At 50.3% G+C, this 15129-nt stretch overlaps 1 protein-coding gene across 1 annotated transcript in view; it reads left to right on the forward strand.

Annotated features, from left to right (window-relative positions):
- The window catches only part of LAMC2 (laminin subunit gamma 2), a 31117-nt gene extending 16345 nt beyond the window's left edge, over positions 1-14772 (forward strand). Inside the window, exons 7-23 of the mRNA XM_019530967.1 lie at positions 77-266; positions 433-545; positions 948-1166; positions 2466-2645; positions 3353-3598; positions 4737-4873; positions 5936-6092; positions 6381-6586; positions 7071-7150; positions 7354-7491; positions 8324-8468; positions 8758-8907; positions 9471-9585; positions 9990-10189; positions 11464-11622; positions 11706-11805; positions 12665-14772. Of these exons, the coding sequence (XP_019386512.1) occupies positions 77-266; positions 433-545; positions 948-1166; positions 2466-2645; positions 3353-3598; positions 4737-4873; positions 5936-6092; positions 6381-6586; positions 7071-7150; positions 7354-7491; positions 8324-8468; positions 8758-8907; positions 9471-9585; positions 9990-10189; positions 11464-11622; positions 11706-11805; positions 12665-12915 (2786 nt within the window). The 3' untranslated portion in view covers positions 12916-14772. The remainder of the gene's footprint in view (positions 1-76; positions 267-432; positions 546-947; positions 1167-2465; positions 2646-3352; positions 3599-4736; positions 4874-5935; positions 6093-6380; positions 6587-7070; positions 7151-7353; positions 7492-8323; positions 8469-8757; positions 8908-9470; positions 9586-9989; positions 10190-11463; positions 11623-11705; positions 11806-12664) is intronic.
- Positions 14773-15129: the final 357 nt, after the last annotated feature.

Below are 15129 nucleotides of genomic sequence, written 5' to 3' on the forward strand. Positions count from 1 at the left end.
CCTGAGTCTGGGCTTAAGACTTCACAGTGAAGAGGCTTAGCCCTCTGACCTCCTGGTCTCCTGTTTTCCTCTGCAGCCAAATTTCTTGGAAACCAGCAGCTGAGCTATGGCCAGACCCTGTCATTTGATTACCGTGTGAACCAAGGGGGACATCATCCTTCTCCACGTGATGTGGTCCTGGAGGGAGCTGGCCTGAGAGTCACTGCCCCCCTGTTGCCTCATGGACAATTACTGCCCTGTGGCATCAGCAAGACATATACATTCAGGTAAAACGGGAGGCAACTCGCAGCTTAGTTTAGCTTCCGTATTACCTGTATCACTCTGCAGCTTCCAGGTTCTTTGCACTCAGATGAGTTTGGAGGGAGGAGGCAGGAAGACTGGCCTTTACATGTTATCCATAACTTCTCTGTCCTTTTCGTATCTAATGGGCAGGTTGGACGAGCACTCCAGCAGCAGATGGAGCCCCAAGCTAAGCTACTTTGAGTATCGCAGGCTCCTGGGGAACCTGACAGCACTGCGGATCCGAGCCACATTTGGAGTATATGGTGAGTGGGGAGGGAGGATCTAGAGGGATGCACCTGCATGGCAATCCTGATCTCGGAGAACTGGTGAGGGCTCCACCCTATGAGGTGGAAAGTTGCCCCCACCCTGTAATGTGGAAAGTAAAATGGGCTGCCCTAGAAATGGGGAAACTCTGAGGCATAGTGGGGGTAAGAGATTGCTTAGGGCCAACAATGAGTCAGTGGCAGAACTGGGAACAGGTTGGTTCCTTGCTCTAACCATCATCCTGCTTATTCTTTGGATAAAAGTGCAGTATGCACAGAAGACACCCCCCTCCTCTTTGTTACAGGTATGAGCAGGTGAGGCTGCATTTTGCCAGAGAACTGAGTGTAGGAGTTTAGGGTGAAAGCTGCTGGCTGCCTGTAATGTATCTTCTCTCCCACCAGGCATGGGATACATGGATAACGTGACCTGGGTGTCAGCACAGCCCACTTCTGGAGCCCCAGTGACCTGGGTAGAACAATGCAAGTGTCCTACTGGGTACCAAGGGCAGTTCTGTGAAAGATGTGCTCCTCGATACAAGAGGGAATCCCCCAGCCTTGGGCCTTTCAGTGCATGTGTGCCATGTAGCTGTCAAGGAGCATTAAATTGTGACCCAGACACTGGTAAGGAAAACTGACGCCATGTCCCATTACAGAGGGGTGGTGGATAATGGTCATGCCCTGTAGATAGAACTGGGGATGCTATTGGGCTACAAAGTAATGACAGTTATGTGGTTTGAGTGAGAATAGGAGAACAGTAGGGCTGGAAGGGACTCATCTAGCTCAGCCTCCCAAAAAGGCTCGGTCTTAGAAATTTCAGTAGTAAAACCTGTCCCATAAATCAAGACTGGAGATTGTTGTAAAAAAAAAGGAGGGGGGATGTGGAGAAAAAAACCATCCTTGAATGTATTAAAAATGTGTCAGTTTCAAAGAGAAGGCTTGTATCAAGGTTTGGAGAGAGTGAAATGTTTAGCATCACAGTAAAGCATTCATTTTTACATGTAATAACATTTATGCATATTTTGATATTAGTCTAAAGTAAGGATGCCAAACTCATCTGGGGCCCCTGGGCCAGATCCAGCCAAAGCCATGAGGGTTGCCATAGTCACCCATAGTGGCTGCAGCAGTAGTTGCACAGGGATGGGCAAAATAAGGCCCATGGGCCATTTCTGGCCCATGGCACACCACATGGAGCCATGCCCTGACCACTCACACTGGGGCAGTCTGCTCTGGGTTCCTGCCAGTGCCCACAGCCTAGCCGCAGCCAGCACACACAGCTTCCAGCAAGCTGTTTCTGGTACAGCTGCAGCTGGATACTGCTCTGTGCCCCTCACCTCCAGCAGTGACTCCTGCCCCTGATCTTGCCCTGCCGCACTGCTCTGGGTGAGCAGCTTCAGCCAGGCAGCTTCTGCCCTAGCATGTGGGACTTTGGCTTCAACTTCTAGCTGGCTCCCAGTGGAAGATGGCCAAGAGCTGAAGCTGGGGCCCAGCATGCCTGCCAGGAGTAGAGTGGTGTGGTACAGCAAGAGGAGGAGCTGCTGTTGCTGGAGGTGAAGGGTACAGCACAGCACCCAGCTGGCTGCAGCCACAATCGGGAACAGCCCTCTGGAAGCTGCTCCTGCTGTGCTGTGCCATGCCATTGCAGGCGAGCAGCTTCAACCAGGAGACTCCTGCGAGGTGCGGGGAGCAGAGCAGCACCCAGCCAGGCAATGGGCACCAGGAGGAGTGCAGCATGGGGGTACAGGCTGTAGGAAATGGTCCTGAGTGAGGAGATCCTTGTCTCAGGTTAGAGGTCTATTAAGTCTCATCCCACAAGTATAGTGGCAGTACCAGGCTGTGCTGGCCAGCACCAGAGCAACAGGGGCCATGTGACTGAGGATAGATCAGCATCATAGTCACAACACCTTTTCCTCTGTCTCCCAGGAGAATGTCATTCAGGAGATGCATACACTGATCCCCGTGCCAGCTGCCAGCTTGGTTACTACAGAGATCCCCGAAATCCACACAGCTGCCAGCAGTGCCCGTGCAGCAAAGGACAGAGCTGCTCGATGGTGCCAGGCACAAAGGAGGTCACCTGCCATAACTGCCCTGCAGGAGTCACCGGTAACATCCTCGCTGTGGGCCAGTTGCCAGGGTTGTGCTTCCCCTGGGGATGGGTGGGAAGGTGCTGAGGGAAGATTGAGTCTGCCACCCTCCACACGTGTGCTTCCAGTGTGCTGTGAATTAATAGGATTTCTCTCTGGCTAATACAGGACCATGAGGTTCAGGACAGGTAGGGTGCAATAGCTGCAATACACCTCTGTCTTTCCAGTCTGGTTTCCTGACCTATTTACTATTTGTGGTACAGCTGCACTGAGACCAGGGTCTCGCTGTGCAAGGTGCTGTAGAACCGCGCAGTACGGGAGAGTTCCTGCCCTGGAAAATTTGGAATCCAAATAGGTAAAACAGACCACGGGCAAGGGGGGTCAGTGGCACAAAGAGGTGAAGTGAATTGCTTGAGATCTTTCAATAGCTCAGGAGCAGATCTGAGATTACAGCCCAGTTCTTCTGGACCCCAGCCCCATGATCTAGACAAGGGCTTTTTCTCTCAAGATGCATCTGATACTTTTGTCTCAAGATTTCTTCCTTTCCCTGAGAAGAGGCTGTCACAGTCCTTCTCTCTCCTCATCTGGGATGGAAAGAGATGGACTTTCTGAGAGTGTTTACCCCCAAAGCTCCAAGAATGTAAATCTGGCTTTTCTGTGCATGGCAGAGGAGCAAGTTCCTTTTGTGGAGGTGTAACCATGTGGTGTCCATTTCTCCCTCCCCAGGTTCTGCATGCGAACTCTGTGAAGATGGCTATTTTGGAGACCCCTTGGGTAGAAATGGCCCTGTAAAGCCTTGCCAGCCCTGCCAGTGTAACGGGAATATCGATCCCAATGCTGTGGGGAACTGTAACAGACTAACGGGTGAATGCCTGAAGTGCCTCTACAACACAGCTGGCTTCCACTGTGATCGCTGCAAAGATGGGTTCTTTGGGAACCCCTTAGCCTCCAACCCAGAAGACAAGTGTCGAGGTACAACCATAATCTAGGGGGACACACCTGTGTTAGAGCCTGTTTGCATGTGATGCTGGTTCCATCCTTCCTCGAGCTGAAAATTTTGCAGGAAGACCAGAAACTTGTGGTGACTCAGCACCATGAATGGCTCCCAGGAGCCAGTGAAAAGTGTAGATTTGCATGCAAACATTAATTTCCTAGGGCTGTTTGGAAGGTGTTTTCTACTGGGGGGGTTAAAAGGACAGGTTAGGAACTGTCAAGTCCAGCACTGAGGATGGGCTTCCGCAGCCATGTCCAAGGGGCCCAGAGAGCATCATACTGCCTCTGTTACAAGAGCTGCTTCAGCCACCCTGAAGCAGCCACCTCCTGAATGAAGCACATTTACCCTCACACAGCAGTGCTACAGGTTAACATGTTATGAGTGAATGGGCAAACGTTAGACTGAGACTGCTGGAGGAGTTTCAGCTACCTGGAAGGCAATGGCCAGGCTAATGGCTTCACACAATACCAGAATGAAAAAAATGAAGGGTTGGAAAGGATCTCTCAAGGTCATCTGGTCCTCCCAGCTCATCCCCCAGGCCAACCCAATAGGGGTTTATCCAGTCTGTAACCTGACTCTGTGATTCACTCCCAGGCACTTTAAAAAAGTTTTCCTAATATCCAAACTAAATCTGGGCTGCAAATAGTTCTGATTTCTTCTTGTCCTTCACCCAGGGGTTATGAAGGGCAATGGATGCATACTGGAGGTACCCTAGTATGTCTTAAGTTAGAGACAGAAGTGTCACTAGTATCTAGCACTAGGTCCTGTGACCCTATTACTTTCCTTTGAGACTTCTGTGAAATATAATTAGATATTTGGGGGGCATTGACATTTAGCTCAAGAGTGACTCTAGCAGCAGGCTTGAGTGGAATTTTCCTTCTGGGCTTATTCTATCCAGAATGGGAAGTGGACAGATGTGTGTGGGTCAGCGCATGGGTCAAAGGCAAGTTCTTCATGCCATAGGAAAAGGGTGAGAAGTTAAGAGGAGGCAGAAAGAAAGAAAGATCCTGGCTAGGACAGAGACATGTAATTGAGAGGGCTGTTGTGTTTGCCTTCCCTGTGCCCTGGGATCTGTCTGACCTGTTGCTCCCTCCTGCCCTTTGCTTTGCCCTGCAGCCTGCAACTGCAACTCAGTAGGTTCTGAGCCCCAAACATGTCGCAGTGATGGGAGCTGCATTTGTAGCCCAGGATTTGAGGGACCCAATTGTGAGCACACACGTTGCCCAGACTGTTACAACCAGGTGAAAGCTCAGGTAAGTGTCCGTCAGCCAGAGGCACATCCCAAATAGCTGAGCTGGAAGTGCCTGTAACTCTACCTGACACCACTTTCCCCAGCAAAGGGCTTAGGTCAGAGGATTTGAGCAATAATTCCTTTTTCCTGCCCAACTCTGAGCACACTCTGCAGCTGTTGGGGTGGTGAGGGGTGGGGGAAGTAGCAAATTCTCTTTTCCGTAAATGCAGCGGATTAACTCTTCTTATCCTGGGTACTCACAGAGGAGTCAGAAACGCGTGTCTCACCATCCTGCAGCAGAGTGCAGTCTCAGGGTTTTTATTCACAGCTATGTCAGTACTTCCCTTGCTCTGCCCTGAATAAAGCAAAGTCCCCTGTCGTCCTCTGACAAGGGGAGGTGCTCTGCCAGGGGTAGAGCTCTCAGCCTGGAACAGGAGAAGAAAGCGAGAGGTTCTTCTAGCCTCTCCATATGGGAGCTGCTGTGAGAGACAAAGTCAAGGAGTCTGGGATCTTCCTCCTCTTCTGCCCTCTGGACACAGAAGAGCTCATTCAAAACCAAAAAACTTTCTTGCTCAGTTGTCAGAAGGTAAATCTCTGTTCTTGTGTGTGGAAGAGCAAAACATTCAGTAAACCTGACTCAGATCTAGTCAAGATCTGAAATCTGGACATTACTGTTAGTTTATCTGGTGGACCAGTGGACAAGGGTCCACCTCTCTGATACTAGGATCCTAATCAGTCCTACCTGGTATCCATGGGGAGAGTTGCACTAAGTTGGACAAAGACTGAATACGAAATAGGGCACTGGCTTTTGTTATCTGCTCACTCCTAGCAGTTGACACTCCCAGAGAGCCTGAGAGTGTGTTGGCCATGCCAAGTATACCGCTCGCACTGCAGAAGCCTGTCCCGATGACACAGATGGCTGTGGGGGTAATAAGTGCTGATTAATATTTGCTCAAAAGAATTTTTCATCCAGCAAACCATTTCAGACTCTGCTGGGCTCTCTGACCCTGGAAGTCCTGGGGCTGCTCACCATCCCCTTCATGCTGAGATCAAGCCTTCCCTGTGTCACATGCCTTGTTTTCAGGTGGATCAATACCTCCAGCAGCTGCAGGCTTTGGAGGTGCTTTTCTCTCATGGACACTTTGGCCAGGGGGCAGCGAACAATGAGGAGCTAGAGGGGAAGATGCAGCTGATTGAGGAGACTCTTCGTGCCATCCTGAGAGAAGCCCTGAGCTTGCAAGGTTAGATGGGTTTGCTCCCTTTTTGATCGTGGTGTGCGTTTGGCGCAGGGATGGAGGGAGGGGCAAGTGCAGCAGCTCTTCAGCAACATGCTGCAAGGAGATGAACTTCAGGGGGTGAGGGCTCGTCCCTCACTGCTGGTGCAGCCTGGAGATGGGGCAAGCATGGCTGGGGATTTGTGTTGTCTCTGCGCTGTTTCTCTCTCCTGTGAGCAGTCTGCCCCCTTCTGCTTTGTTCTGGCTTCATATCACTGTGTCCTTTAATCCTGGAAATGCTCTTTGTCTTGCCAGCCTCTGACAAGTCCTTGGAGAGCCAAGTGTCTGAAATGAAGGGACAGGAGGCTAGTTACCAGAGGCGCCTGGATGACATCAAAGTGACCTTGGAGAGAATGAAGATTCTGGGCAGCCAGTACCAGAGGCAGGTGCGGGATATCCAGGGGCAGCTTGAGAGAGCCCAGGTGACCCTACAGCAAACCAAAGTGACCCTGAGTGGAGTGGTAAGTATTTTCCAGCTTTGCTGCTCTAGACCAGAGCCCAGCCCCCACATGTTAAACACACCTTTGCCACTACAGCAGTGCCCAATGAGTTCTGCTTCTGACTCCTCTTCCCTTGTTTTCCTTACTGACTGTTGCCTGGGGGTTGGTGGAAACACTAGATGCTTTCCACCAAGTACCCATCTGCCTCTTCCCTACTCCCTTCCTCCCCCACCAGCACCTGCCAGTCACTTTTTCCAATGGATAATCTTGTACAGCCACTTTCAGCAGAGTTGACAGAGATCCACCCATTGGCCCCCACTGGATTTATCAGAAATTGTGGCAGAGCTTTGCCCAGTGCCTTGCTCTACCTGTGCAGATGAATGCTGTAAAGCAGAGGGGGACACACAGTGTGTCTGGATAATGAGCTCTGTCTTCTCTTCAGTCAGGGTTTGTCAGCATGAGAAAAATCAGAATAGCATTGACCTGTATCTTTCTCTCTCCTCAGTATATTCCATCTTCCAATCTCCCTGGGGGCTCGAGTAGATTTTTGATCCTGGCCCAGGAGGCTCTAAGATTAGCGAACAGGTGAGTTGATCGTTGCAGTGCTGGTATGCTCCAGGCTGTGACTGCCTCTTGCCAACATGTCCCACAGGAGGGACATGATGGTTTTGCATAAGGACCTGGTCTGATGTTGCTCTATCTGAATAAAACTATATAAGGAAAAAGTTGAAGGAAACAAGGCAGGCTCTGCAGGCCTAGTTTCTCAGGGAAGCTCTTCTGTTTTACAGCCACATGCAAGCAGCAAATGCCATTGAGCAGGCAGCCAAAGCAGCAAAGGATGACTCTGACCAGGCCCTGGAGCTGGTGCGCTCGGCTGTGAGTGGAGGAGGCATCCTGGCAAACTCCATGCAAGGGCTGCTTAGGAAGTAGGTGCACGCAAAACTTCCATGCATATCACCATGATGGTGGGAGGGTGAGAGAAGGAGGTCTGTGAAGAAGTGCACTAAGGAACCCACCTCTGTCCTGAGGTCTCACCAAGATGCAATTTCCTTTGAATGCTGCAGAAACTTAAGTGTGTGGGGTCCAGTTCACCCTCTGTACAAATCCATTGGTGTCATTGGATTTACACCAAGGATAAATTTGGCCCAGAAAGTCACAGACATGCTAAGACTGGTGGTGGCAATAAGAGGACTGCAAAGGAGAGTAGCATACATGGCTGTGAGCTCTGTGAGGCAGGGGCTAAACCTTCACCCTGTGTTCACACAGGGCCCAGCACAGTGTGGACATGCTCCAAGACTGGGATTGTGCAGCACTAGGGTAGCACCCAGCCATACATAAAGTAAGGGCCTGAGGAGAGTGACTTAGAGGGCAACAATCACAAAAGTGCAGCCAGGGTAGTCTTTATTGATGGTGGGTGGTGCCCAGCTAAAGACACTTTGAAAGGGGCCTTCTTTATAGGAACAACTCTGAAAATCAACTCCCATTTGGGTAACTCTGGAAAAGCTCAGCCTTGAGATAAGCCTGGGCTTGAGAGGGCCACAAGACATGCAGGGACATGGCCATTGCTTCTCCTTTCCTAGCTGAAGAGACAGAGGCAGTGGTAAGCCTCTGTGGTGCCTGGCAGAGATGGAGGTCCTGAGGAGCCAGGACAAGGAAATGCGTGGCCTTGTCCATCATTCCTGAGGAGCACCTGGTGCATTGTATGCTGATACCCTGAGGCATGGGGCTTAATGCCTTTTTCTTATTATATTTTCACAGATATGATGAAACAAAATCCCTGGCCAGCGAGCTGGAAGCTGCCGCCAGCAGATCAGCAGCAGATGCAGATGGTGCTTATCAGGGCAGCCTCCTGCTTCTCAGCTCTTTGTCCCACTTAGCAAAGATAGACACTGGGTCTTTCCAGGTGAGGGCTTCATGGCTGCCAGTTTGGGTCAAGAGACCCCCCCAGAGTCTTCCTCCCCTGCAAATCCAAATCATCAGTCACCCCCTCCACCCTTCCTGTGCCCTGTTGGGAAAAGGGAGACCAAATGCCTCTCATCTCAACTTCTCACCTCTCCCCTCCCCTGAACACAGTTGCTTGTCCATTGTAGGACAGACACAAAGTGTTCTTACTCCTGCTGGTGGGCTACAGCCTTAGCAAAAGTCCCACCACCAGTGCATAAAGTGAATTACTTGTTTCTTTGGTGTCTCAGGGGGAGGCAACCCGGCTGAGACAGGAGGCAAATGTTCTGATGGGCTTGATGGACACTTACATGGCAGAATACAGGCAGCTGCAAAGCAACACCAGGAGCTGGGAGGAAGACATCAAACAACTGTTACAGAGAGGGGAAGGCGAGAGAGTGGTAAGACAGTGCCCAGGTACTATACATTGCAAACACTTCCCCCTCTGTGTTAGGACAGATGAACAAATTGTACTGCCTTAAAAGGAGGGAAGGAGCTTACTATCTGTCAGCTGGTCTGCAGTAACCATTTTGTGTGTCTGTCACTCCGTAAGTGGAAACTAACCTGGAGCAGTTTGTCCCTAAATGAAGTAGGATTAAACTACCATGGTTTAGCTTTCAACTCCCACAGACCATGACCACATATCAACTGATACGTGGTGAATCCTCTGTTTTTCATCTTAGTATAATTTTTTCAGTTGTCCACTCCCTCTGTGCTCTATCCCTGGCATGGGAGCCTGGCTTCTGCTGCAAGCTGTCGTCCTATCCCTGTGTTAAAGCTGGGGGTGTGCCTGCACTCTCAGCTCAGTTTCATCTGATCCTTCAAATGGGACTGGGATTTGATCTGCCTGCACACTAAGATAGATCCTTTCTACTGAAGGGAAACTGGCTTCGACCCCGCTCTAGAAGCAGGACTGTGCTCCCAGGTTCTGTGTGTGATCTGCTCTCTCCTTGTGTCCCTGCAGGCTTCGATTCAGCTGCTGACCCGTGCCAACCTCGCCAAGAGCAGAGCCCAGCAAGCACTGAGCACTGGCAATGCCACTTTCTCTGAAGTTGATCGTGTGCTGAAGAATCTCAGGGGTAAGTCTCTTGAGGATAAAGCAAAATCTTGTTCTGATTTATTGTCTGGAACAACGACTAGTTCTGATTAATTGTCTGGAAAACATGCCCTCAAGTCCACTGGTGATGCCACAGCAGTTTCCACTGAAACATCCTATCGACCCAGTTCTCAGGAAATGAATGTTTCAAGCCCAGTCTGATTAGCTTCTGCCCCATGTGAATGTAAACATCCTTCTCCCTGCTCTTCTCTGTACCCAGAGCTGTTCTTCTATGGAAAAGTAGTTTTGGAGGAACCAGCCTTCTGGAGACTATGAGAGTAGTTCTGTTTCCATTAGTCCATTAATTTGTCCATGGCCCCCAAGCCTGGCCTGGAGGAAATGTTTTTTTTCCTGTGGGACCTGACAGCTGCTTGTGTTTTGTGTCAGAGTCTAACTTACAGGTGGATGACAAGAGGAGAGAGGCTGAAGATGCCATGAGCAGGCTTCCACTCATCAGCAGCCTGGTCACGGGTGCCAATGAGCAGGCTGGCCGAGCAGAGCGAGCCCTAGGCAATGCTGCTACGCATGCAAAGTCAGCTAGAACCATGGCAGGGGAGGCCAAGGAGATCACCAGTGGGATCCAGCAGGTAAGGGGAAGCCTAGCTGCTTGTATCAGAACAACAGGGTGGGGGCCTGGGTAGGAGAAAAGAGGGAATGGAAATGGAGGGGGCATGGGGGCTGAGCAGCTGTCATCCTTGCAGGGTGGCTGTTTCTGCGCAGCTGCCTAAAGCCAAAAGCACAGGTACCTGCACTGGCTGCAAATGAATGAGAGTGGGTGTCAGCACCTGCCATCCAGCTGAGGCAGCACAGTTCTCTGCAAGTTAACTGACCCTGCCAAGAAGCAGGGTGGATCAGCTGTGTGCTGCTGCAGCTTGCATGATGCTGTCCCCATAAGTCTGTTTCGTTCAATCCTGTGTTGCACTCCACAGTGTAGCTGTGTCTTTAGATATGGCAGCATGGCTGCAGCATAGGCAGTACCCTTAGACCAGCGACTTCAGTGAAGCAGGGTATCACAAGGACCTTTTAAGGATGTTGTGCGATATCAGCACTGCTGGGTGTGTAAACACCTGCACATGATTCGCAAAATAAACCCAGAGATTTCAAGTAGGAATTCACAGTATCAAAAACATTCTGCCCTGTCGTAGGCTTCCTGAGTTCTTTGCAACAGAAGAATTGCTGTATTATTTTCAATAGTTAAAAAGTGAGTGAAAGCTTAGAGCTGACATTTTTTGAAGGGTGCTCTGAGTCTAAAAGCTTGTGAACAACTGCTTCATACATTCACCCCATATCTTTTCCAGCTCTGGGTCAGTATTAATGGTTTCAGTCCCTTGGACGTGCTATTTAAATAGCCTGGTAGATAATTCCCCTGGTCTGAGTCCCAGATGCAAATTGAACCAGTTTGTCTGAAATCAGACTGCATTGCAGAGACTGTGATGAACCCTGAGGTCGCACGTAGAGTCACATAGAGGAGCCATCTCAGGCAGGTGTTGAGGGGTCAGGGAATGGTTTCCAGGCAGAACTCATCATTCTCTGCTCCTGTTTCTACTTAAAGGCAAATCAAGTCAACCGGGGGGGACATTGATATAACTTGGCTCTGGTAGGCTCATCAAACGGGCCAGTTTCCATTGACTGGTGTATCCTTCTGCCTTGCTGGCTGTGCACTGATGGCCTCTCTTTCAGAGAGGTTGATTATAACAGCCTCTTGAAGACAACATGGGCTGTGGGGGCTCAGCATCTCAAACATCAAGCTACTGGACTGTACCATCAAGAGCTTGTTGCCACTGCTGCTCTCTGGAATCTGGGAGGTCCTTTCCTCTGGCCTCACAAATCTCCCCTCCTCTTGCTGTCTTTGCTTTCCTAGGAGATAAAGCATGTGAGGCTGGAGGCCAACAGGACAGCAGATGGTGTCCTGGCACTGGAGAAGGAAATAGCTGCTCTGCTGCGCACAGTGAGTGAAAGAGAAGGGGAGTTCCTTAGGAAAGAAAAGGAGATTGCTACCGATGCTATCACAGTCCAGGAGGTGAGTTTTTACCCTCACCCTTAAAATGACTCGACCTGTTTGGGTGAAGTGCCCACTCATTGCCTTGTTCTTGTACCTGTTAGATTGTCCAAGAGGCTCAGAGTGCCCATGCCAGAGCCCAAGGGGCTGGCACTGCTGTCCAAGAGACACTGACTGCCCTGGAAGACCTCCTGTACCTGATAAGTAAGTGGGGGACAGCTCATTTTCTTTGCATCACAGCAGTGTCTAGAGACACCAGTGGAGATCAGGGCTTCTCTGTGTCAAGCTCTGAATGGGCACGTAGTATAAGGCAGTTTCTGCCCCATACTTAGGCCATATGGCACAGTCTGGAGAGAAAGGAAATGGTATCACTGCCAGGGGGAAACTGGGGTGAAGAAGGATGTGCAAGCTGCAGTGGGACCCAGTTCTCCAGTGCTTTCATCCCATGGCCACCCTTTCTCCCTCTACCTGCGCTCCTTCCAGAGATGTCAGTTCCAGGCCCACACTTGTCCACCAGTCGCATCACAAGTTACTGTTGCCTGCTCCTGACCTCAGAAATGCAGTGAATTGTAAAGAACATCACATGTTGGTTGGTAAGGCAACCAACTCTACCTTTCTCCTCCTGTTGTGAGGTGTGGCTGGGGTATGGTTGCACTGCAGCAGGAAGGTGCAATTAGCAGGATCTAGCTATCACAGGCAGCAGCAGCACTGCGACCAGCACCCAGAATGCAAAGCCCTGGGAGGATTTAGGACTCGTGCTGCATTCCTGGCATGTAGTAGAGCCCATGCCATCACATTTGTGTTGGCATCACTCCCCGTGCTGACTGAATTAAAGTTGGCACAGCTTATCTAACCCATGCTGTAACTGCACCTTCAGTTTTGCTGTATAGATATACCTTTGTTCCAACCCTCTGGTACATTTCCCAAGGGCTGGAGTGTAACATTTGGCCGAGCATGTTGGGATCCCTGTGTAGCTATAACTGGTGGGTGGTGAGCCTGGGGGGTGTGTTCAGGAAGATCCAGTCCCAGGGTCTATTCATGGTCTCCTCCTCCTTTGCGATAGACCAGCCTGGCACTGTGGATGAGGAGGCTCTGAACACGCTTGAACTGAACCTCAGCAAAGCCAAGACAAAGAGCAGCCAGTTGAAGCAGCAGTTGTCAGAGCTTGAGAAGACTTCCAGCACGCAGAAACTCCGGATCCAGATGCTGGAGAGGAGTATTAGTGAGATCTTGGCTGATATCAAGAACCTGGAGGAGATCCGCAAAAATCTGCCCCCAGGCTGCTACAACACAAAACCCATTGAAAGACCTTGAGTGCAAGGTGGAGATGAGACTCCCTCTGTGTGTGTGTGTGTGTGTGTGTGTGTGGATACCAGGGTGGCCCAGGAGGCCTGGGTGGGAGGGGAATCCAAGCCTGGCAATCCCAGCTGCATTTGACTCTGCTGAATTGAACCCTGGTGCCTTGAGTCAGGCTTGTCAGACTTGGTGACCTTGTGCCTTAAGGCAAACACGATCACACTCTTTCGCTGTCCTCCAACAAGAATGTGATGCTCCACATGTCTATCCTGGGAGTGCCTGAGGAAGGAGATACCCACCTGCTTGAAGAAACTGCTGACCAGGAAGAGTTAAGTGTACTAGGATCTCATCCCTGCAGGCACAGCCAGGAGGAGGTGGGGTATTTATCAGGCTTGTGGCCACCAGCCAAATCTGAACTCCTCTTGTCTGTTTTCCTCATCCTGAAGAGATTTTTCTCAACTCTCGGGCACAGCCAGGACTTGCTGCCCTCCTTGAATGGCACTGCTTTGTTCCTCACTTTGCACAGTGCAGTGCAGTGCTGGTTTCCCTCCATTTGCTCCCCTCTGCATGTTTCTCATCAGCCCTCTTTTCTGAACTCAGTGATGAGCAGCAGAACAGAGCGTGGGTTTGAGCTCTGAGCCATGGAAGCTCGATTGCCGACTGTAGCATTATCCTCACAATCTCTCTGCCTTGACAGCCTTTGTGCATTAGACTTGTCTGGGCCAGAGGGAGGTGCCATTGTGAGCTCTTCATTACAAGCCTTCCCTCTGTCTAGCCAAGGTGGGGGCTCCCTAGGCATAGGAAAAGAAGGAAGTGTTTCATTTTGAGTTTGAACGATTGCACCAGAAGGAGCCTGAGGTATATCTGTGACCTCTTGGCTTGCTGCAGAGAGGGTTGTGAAAGGACATTGGGTGAAAAGTCCTTCCTGCCACTACGTCTTTCTCTCCAAGAGGATGTTTCATCTTCTCCACCTCCTTCTCATCTAGGCCTTTGGGTCAAAAGTGGTTTCAGGGGCCTTACCTGGATTTGGTGACTCCCGGGTCAGAGCCCCAGGTTTGCCATATGCCCCTGTTGCAGGTGCAAACTTTACACAGGCTGACTCGGCCCTTGTTGCTCTGAGGTGAGTCAGGTGAGTACCATGCTGTTTGCTGCCAGTATCTCAGATGAGACCTTGGAAAGTGGGCACTGATGGTCCTGTGGCACTTTTAGCAAGAGCAGAGGATTTGTACTAGTCACTTTGGCCAAGAAGGCTGGCACCTGAGGGTCCAGCTCATCCAAACATGAGGATTTTGATTTTCTCCATTGAACGAAAACAATCTTAAGTGTAACCAGGCATGGCTCCACTTCCAGGTTGGAAGAAGTTTGGTGCTGTTCACTCCCTTCCCCCAGAAATGCAAAACTGGATGTTTCATGTAGAGCAGCTGATGTGACTCTAACTGGTTCTTGCATCTCCCCTTTTTGCCTGTTTGGAGGAACCCAAGGCTCAGATCTCCACCCTCTCTCAAATTCCTATGGGTAGGTCCCATACCATTTTGCTACTTCACCTCAGTGAAGAAGGTCCTCTGGTCCCCTGACTGCAAGGATCTAGATCTGTTGGATACTTGTCTCCTGCCCTGTCCCAGCAGAAGCAGTAACTTCCATCCTGGTCCAGAAAAAGCAGCTGCTGCTTTCTGGAGATACACTCATCCCTCCAGGTCTCTGATAAAATGGCACAGTCCTAGTGGTGCTTGATGATTAACTGTTTGTCGTGTTTTTATTTAAGTGAGCCACACTCTGGCCTCTGGTTTGCGTTGCAATTTCTCCCTCTGCAACATAGGAGAAAGGTCTTAAGGATATGATTTTTTACAAGAAAATTAAATAAATGGTGAATCCTCAGGCTGGCTGTTGCTGTTTGCTTGTTTTTCCCACTTTCTCCTTTTGGAAATGGTTTTCTCTGTGTGCATCGGAAAGACATCCTTCAGGAAAGGAGTGGAGTTGACTATTTGGTATGGGAGGTAGCATGAAGGGCTAAAGCAGAAGAGGTGTTGACTCGGCTCTCTCCAGCTGCAAGATGTACGTGCTATTGATCTACCTCTTCTATTACTAACGCCCTTTTAGGGCTGTATTGAAATGCAGTAACCTTGGAGCTCAGCTGCATGAAGCTGGTAATTTCTGGGTTGTCTCAAAGAACTGTACAGTGATCAGTAATTACCATGACCTTTATTTTTCAGGTGGGGAAGCTGAGTCATGGGG

The sequence above is a fragment of the Crocodylus porosus genome, unplaced genomic scaffold (assembly GCF_001723895.1).
Source record: "Crocodylus porosus isolate Cpor-Errol unplaced genomic scaffold, CroPor_comp1, whole genome shotgun sequence".
Classification (NCBI taxonomy): domain Eukaryota; kingdom Metazoa; phylum Chordata; order Crocodylia; family Crocodylidae; genus Crocodylus; species Crocodylus porosus.